The 7,101-nt window shown below is 33.8% G+C and overlaps 1 protein-coding gene across 1 annotated transcript; it reads left to right on the top strand.

Moving 5' to 3' along the window:
* The first annotated feature begins 3,391 nt into the window (after window positions 1-3,391).
* Window positions 3,392-5,452, top strand: LOC111918038 (beta-carotene hydroxylase 2, chloroplastic). The gene is made up of 7 exons (XM_023913696.3): window positions 3,392-4,016; window positions 4,106-4,165; window positions 4,269-4,340; window positions 4,535-4,669; window positions 4,852-4,977; window positions 5,081-5,137; window positions 5,225-5,452. The coding sequence occupies exons 1-7, from the start codon at window positions 3,399-3,401 to the stop codon at window positions 5,297-5,299; spliced, it is 1,143 nt and encodes a 380-aa protein (XP_023769464.1). The 5' UTR covers window positions 3,392-3,398; the 3' UTR covers window positions 5,300-5,452.
* The last annotated feature ends 1,649 nt before the right edge of the window (window positions 5,453-7,101 follow it).

The following is a 7,101-nucleotide window of genomic DNA, read 5'->3' as shown; positions in this document are numbered from 1 at the left end:
CACCCCATTAAATCCAACCTAGACATAATCCTCATAAGTAGATTAATCAGTATAATGACTTGGAATCACTGATAAATCTTGATTATAGGTTTATAATAACGACTGTGACTATAATCAAAAGTTACACTTGAATAAAATAAGTGTAACTTAACTTACAAAGTATTCTGATGAAACACGGGAATTATAGGGGCATAACTCTGATCAGGAAGCTTCTATTTACCAACTATCTGACACCGCAAGACTCCGCTAAGGTAAACGGAAACTCGGGAGTAAAAGAGACTAAAAGTACGGGAGAATTCTAGAGAGATTTTGGAGGAATGGGTGAGAAATGAACTATATTCGCGAGCATTATATATGTCGAAAAAAGGTGTGTGTCGCACATAGATCAGGTGTGTGCCACGCATCTAGTCGAACAAGGGTGACATGTCATTTTCTATGTGGTACCACGTGTCGTATTCTGCGTGGTGTGACAGTGCGCGTCGCGGATGCTGTCTGGGCGCGCGCGGCTGCACTTGTAAATTTCTGATTTCTGAGAATTTTTATACGAGCTTCATTTTGGATGGCTTTTGTATCCACACATAGCTATTGACGAGATCTACAACTTTCATTTAGATTTTATCAGCTAATTTTGAATTTGTTTTTAAAGTTATATTTTTAACAGACATAGGTTGTTAAAGTCCAAAACTTTTAATGTATGACTTTTACTCATACATATATATAATGTTAGACTTTTAATGTTATATATAGTATAAGGTGTATTTTACACTTTTAAAATACTATGTGGTTAAATTTAACAATTATATTTTTAATTCAATTAAATTGTAGACCAAAACTTTATGGATTTATTAAACCTCTTTTAATTATATACCTTAATTAACTAATAAAACCATAAGGGTGTGATATGAACTTTTCAAAACATCACTCGGGTTTTAGAATTTAACATTCCTAAATTAAACCTTTTAATCAACTTTTTAATTCCAAAACTAGAGGGCAAGTTTTGAAACATTTCAAAACATTAGGTTTTAGAATTTAAATATACATCAAAATTAAACTTTTAACCAAAATTTAAATTCAAAACTTGAGGGCAAGTTTTGAAACCTTTTCAAAACATTAGGGTTTCAACTATTTAAATTTCAAAACAAAACTTTTGAGTTCAAATTTAAACTATAAAACCTAAAGGGGAAAAATTAAAACTTTTTCACAAGATAATTCAAATCTAAATTACAAATAATCAAATTTTATCTAATAAAACAAGTGATTATCTAAATTTTGACAATTATCTTCTATTTAGGTAAGGATAATCACCAAATATTGATAAAATTCAGATTTTATAACAAAAACATGTTTATGGTAATTATCCAAAGCCAAAACAAGAAGAAAATCGCGAATCTAAGCTGGCAGACCCTTTGACTCGTCGAGTCTGGACCTGGACTCGTCGAGTACAGCTGACTCGGTGAGTTCACCAAGTGAGTCGGCGAGTCAAACACTCAGAAGCCAAAAAATTCGATTTTCAGTGCTGGTTTCGATCAAATATGCATCAATACAATAGAAACCAATCTAGGCTCTGATACCACTGATGGGTTTTGGCCATAAGAACATCCTATGTGCTCATACAAACCCTAATGCTTGGATCTAGGTTTCTCTATTGTATATGCAATTCACCCAAGACTATAAACCCTAGTTCTAGCATACAAGTAATCATATTAACATAAGAATGGGTTTAAGATATTACCTTGATTGTTATATAGTAATAACAATCACAATTCCTCCTTGTAATGACTTTAGAAAGCTTAGAGTCACAAATGTCACTCCTCTAATGGTTCACAAACACCAAGAGCAAGAGGATGAAGAGGAGAAGAAAAGGAGGTTGCCTAAAACGTGTGGAAACCCTAGAGAACTAGTTCACACATTTTTTAGGGCATAAGGGTTCTTTAAATGGTGAGGCTATTAGGGTTATCTAACAAGGAAACCCTAATTTGGATGCTTAAGCCCTAAGCAACCCATGGACTCCTTTTCTTAAGGCCTTGGACGATTTCTAATGGGTTTCCCCATAGAATTCGTCCACCCCTTTAATATGGAGTCCATTAGCTCAATATTCAACTATCATACAATTGACAGTTCTAGTCCCTTAAGTTTAATTAATGTCTTTTAGCCACAAACTTAGTTCTTATTAATTCTTGACTAATATTAATTAAACAATATGATTTCTCCTTTAATATATTATTCTCATAATATATTAATAAATCATATTTAATCATTTCTCTCCATTATTCATCCTATCAAGTTGCTTTGGTGAAGGCAACCCAAAAGGACCATGCACCATCGGATCAAGTACATACCAAAATAGTTATGGACTTAGACACTAATCCAACAAAAAGGAGGCTAAGGTTTTCTTGAGGTAGTGAAATGAAGGTGATTGAGGTTGAGGGAGTGAGAACCCAACACTCACTTTCTTTAAATAGAGGCACAAACCACAAAATTAGGATTTATCATAAAATAGTTGTCATGTCATGACCAATATATTGTCACGCAGCGACGCCCAATTAAGATGCACAATTTCATCGGCGAATGCCATGTTGTTAGAGATACATCACCACGTTGTGGCCACCAAATATCATTTCTTTGAATTTGAATGCCATAACAATTAAAGAATAATATACCTGAAACTTGGTCTTACAAGTTCGAGTGTTCAAGTTTTTTTATTTTCTTAGTAGAAATGATGATGTGCAAAAGAATAAAAAATGTTAGGGTATTTTGCAAATGAAAATGTAAACTGTAATATTTTTATGGTAGTAATAGCAACGCTGATGTGACAAAGTAAGTAACCATGTCATATCAGCTAAAACATGCCACATATGTATTCTAAGTAAGCAAAAACCGCAATGTAGGCCATAATATGTTGGTAACCTTCAAAATTTTGAAAAATGAACATTTTTTTCATAAATAATGGGAAAAACGTAATAAAAAAGTGTCAAGGTCAATTAGAAAGGAATGGTAAACTATGAGACTTTTTTATGACAATAATCTTTCATTTATTAGTTTAGTCATGCCTACGAGGAAACCTAACTTAATGATCTAGTAATTAAATACAACAATGGAATATAATGATTAATTTACCAAATGACTTCTTAATCCAACGATATAAGAAATATTCAAGTTTTGTCCAGGATTCCACTCTATCATGTCATATTTCGTTTTCTTCTCGTTAAGATAAATATTCAACTTTGATACAAGTATTAAAATAAATTAAATATTTTAATCTCAATTTTTGTTTTAAAAATAATAATAATAATAATTAAAAAAAAAAAAAAAAAAAAAAAAAGCCCAATACAAAACGAAGTAGTGCAATCAAGTTGGTGGTGAGTATTTAAGGGCCCCCTCTTCACACAGAAGCTAACATGTGGTCTTCATCCAATCTCCACCACCACTTCCTTCTACCGCCTTCGAATTTCTATACATTTTCCTCAAGACGCCCTTCTATTCGTCTTCTTCCTCCACCCAATTCACTTTCCTCATCTCTCACCAATCCAACAAACATCACACCTCAGAGAACCCTTTGCCTGCACTCCTCTTGGACGTCAATGGCGGCAGCAGCAATCGCCGTCGCTTCCAGTTCACGCTCCTTCCGGTTAACCCGAATGCCGTTCCTAGGTCAAAAACCCACATCTAGAACTTCTCAATTTCCATCCTCTATCAGAAACTTCGACCCGATTGCTCGGTTCCGACGGACGCCTAGGTTGACAGTCTGTTTCGTTGCCGGAGACCAGAAGTTAGAGACCCAAATTGTTGAGGACAACGGCAGTGGTAACAATCCTGGACCTAGCGGCGGCGAGGGTTCAGATGAGGAAATAACTCAGGTGATGTTGAGTAGTACTAGTAACCGCGTCGTAGAGGAAAAAATGGCTAGGAAGAAGTCCGAACGCTTTACTTACCTTGTCGCAGCTATCATGTCTACTTTTGGGATTACTTCCATGGCTGTTATGGCTGTTTATTACAGGTTTTCATGGCAAATGGAGGTATGTTTCACTATATATATTGACTTTACATCATCTGCAACCAAAATTACCAAATCCTGTTTTGGGGAAAACTAAATCGGTTCTTACAGGGTGGAGATGTTCCTTTTGTGGAGATGTTTGGGACATTTGCTCTCTCTGTTGGCGCTGCGGTAATCACTCATCTCTCTCATTATCCATGAATCTAAATATATACACATCTGCTCGAGTTCAAATTAGGGCTTATATAAAATTGGATGAATTGCTTAATAACAGGTAGGAATGGAGTATTGGGCGAGATGGGCGCATGAAGCTCTATGGCATGCTTCTTTATGGCACATGCATGAGGTAATTAACAAATCCCAGACCCACAAAACAAAACAGATTTGCCTTTGACTTCAAATTGAATCTTCGATTGATTAAATTAATCTTTCATCTTCCATTGTTTCTTTATTTAATCTGGATTCCCACAAACTTTCCCCCAATCAAGGGATCAAAATCCGCAAATCAATGAATCAAATTCCGTTGATTGAACTTTGCAGTCACACCATAAACCCCGAGAAGGCCCCTTCGAGCTCAACGACGTGTTCGCGATTATAAACGCCGTTCCGGCGATTGCGTTACTGAACTACGGCTTCTTCCATAAAGGAATATTTCCCGGCCTCTGTTTCGGCGCTGTAAGTCTCAGATTCATCATCATCATCTTCTAGATTGATCGTATTTTGATTTTGTCTGTGTATTAAAATTGACATGCTATTAATGGCCGATAGTTACTGTTGATTACATCGTAAAGATCCTTAAAAAGTTACGAAAAAAATCAATAATTTAATTAATGGTCGGAATGGAATCGATATCGTAGGGGCTTGGGATAACGGTGTTTGGAATGGCGTACATGTTCGTCCACGATGGCCTTGTTCATAGGAGATTCCAAGTGGGTCCCATTGCAAATGTCCCCTACCTTCGAAGAGTTGCAGCTGCTCATCAGGTAAACAACATGTGATCACAATTCATTCATCCTAATAATATTTTTATACTTATATTCAAATCAATTATATTATATTTATATTATTTCATGTTTTGTTTTTCAGTTGCATCACACAGAAAAATTTAATGGGGTACCTTATGGTTTGTTTTTGGGACCTAAGGTATGTTACTATCTATGTTCTAGAAAGATTTGGATTTTTTTTTTTTTTATCTTTTGTTGTGTTAATTAGTTTTTTTTGTTTGTGTAGGAGTTAGAAGAAGTGGGGGGAATGGAGGAGCTGGAGAAAGAGATTAAAAGAAGAATAAAGATGTATAATAAATAAAAATATGTATAAATTAATTTTATATCAGTTTTTGATGGTATCTTGGTTTTTATTACTTGTAGTAAAGATATAAAGCGAAAAAAGAAGGGAAAACAAAGAAATTTTGTATGATTGATGTAATATGAAAAAGAAAAAAGTAGAGTTCATGTTTCACATCCTTTGTGTCGTTTAATTTTTAGTGTATGTTATTTTTATGTAAATATTAAGTTAAAAGTTAAAACACGTGTTTAATTGATGACCCAGTGTTTTAAAAGGTTTCTCAACAATGATTGTGACAGAGTAACGACACTTTAAGTTTGTTAGTTTTGACTGGTTTTCAACTTAATTTTATATATAATTCAGCTTTTTCAAGTTAATGACTGTGACAGAATATTAGAAAAAAAAATAACCTAATCAGATAAGTTTTGTGACAGAATATTATAAAAAAAATAACTTAATCAGATAACGAAGTTTTAAAAACGTATAAAAAATACTTAATTGTTTTTTCAGTATACAAAATATTATTGAATTGGTTATTGTAGGTACCAAGTATGTTATTCGGTATCCAAAATGTTCAACAAAATATCATTGTTGTTTTTTTAGTATAAAAAGTACTATTAAAGTATATTATTTGTATACAAAATATCAACGAAGTACACATGTGTTCAAATAAAACATTGTGGTAACCAGGTATTTCAGGTAAATGGAAAAATGACTTAAAAGCGTAACAAAGTTTCCAAAATGTTCAAAAAAATACCGCACTTTTTGTTAACTTCGTTATTGTCGGATTATGTAGAACACAGTCACCAGAGATCATGCACCGTTATATCAGTTCACAACAGTTGTGCAATCTCTTTCATTCACTCACTCGATCGTTCTTGTGGTAACAAGAGAAGTAACTGAGTAATAACCTTAGATAAACATTCTTGCTTCCCGATCGCACTATATGCCTCAAACCTAAAACATAGATACGTTATATATATACATATACTATACATCAAGGTTAGGCGTTCATTAATTTTGTGGCACAAGAGAGATATAAAGGAGAAACGAGTGTGACGTTATGTCATGAGAATTCCTAAATGTGGGTGTAGAGGGTATGAGTTGCATTTAATTCTCCAGGAACAATAAGAGATGAATAGTCACGAACACTCAGTGTCATGTGGCTAATTTGATGACGATATGTAGTCAAAGTAGAGAGAGAAGCATATGTATCGGAGTGCTTGAACAACTTGCATCCAAATTGATAGATTCTTAGTTATGTATTTTTCTATGAATGTATTTAGATGCAAACTGATTGAGTGAGTAATGAAAGAGAGTACACAGCTGGTGTGAACTGGTAGGACATTGAATAATCTCGGATGACCGCGTTCTACATAATCCGAAAACAACAAAGTTAACAAAAGATGCTCTGAAAAAGCAACAATGATATTTTTTGAACATTTTGGAAACTTCAGTGGTATTTTTTGTACTAAAATGTGTACTTCGTTGGTATTCTGTGTACAAATGGTATACTTCAATAGTATTTTTTGTACTAAAAAATAATGATATTTTTTAAACATTTTAGAAACTTCGTTTCCTTTTTAAGTCATTTTTCCGTTTACGTGAGGTAACTAGTTACCTAGGCAGTTATAGTGGTCCAAAATCAAATATCGGTCAAGGGCCGATATTTGAGATATAGGTTATCGCGGTGGGATATCGGTGGGATATTAATATTTTTATATCATGCATAATTAATATATATAAACATAAAACATATATAAAATTAATATTCCCTCCGTCGTAAAATTATTGTCTACGACAAAAAACACCCAGATTAAGGA

Source organism: Lactuca sativa, chromosome 9 (assembly GCF_002870075.4).
Source record: "Lactuca sativa cultivar Salinas chromosome 9, Lsat_Salinas_v11, whole genome shotgun sequence".
Lineage (NCBI taxonomy): Eukaryota > Viridiplantae > Streptophyta > Magnoliopsida > Asterales > Asteraceae > Lactuca > Lactuca sativa.
Note: the sequence above shows the minus strand (reverse complement) of the source record. Positions and strands in the feature narration are given on the sequence as shown.

Excerpts from the sequence above, each read along its gene's own strand:
- LOC111918038 (XM_023913696.3), top strand. The coding sequence starts at position 3,399 with ATGTGGTCTTCATCCAATCTCCACCACCACTTCCTTCTACCGCCTTCG. Across the intron at positions 4,978-5,080 it reads GAGTTGCAGCTGCTCATCAG|TTGCATCACACAGAAAAATT; the intron begins GTAAACAACATG and ends TTTGTTTTTCAG. Across the intron at positions 5,138-5,224 it reads GTTTGTTTTTGGGACCTAAG|GAGTTAGAAGAAGTGGGGGG; the intron begins GTATGTTACTAT and ends TTGTTTGTGTAG.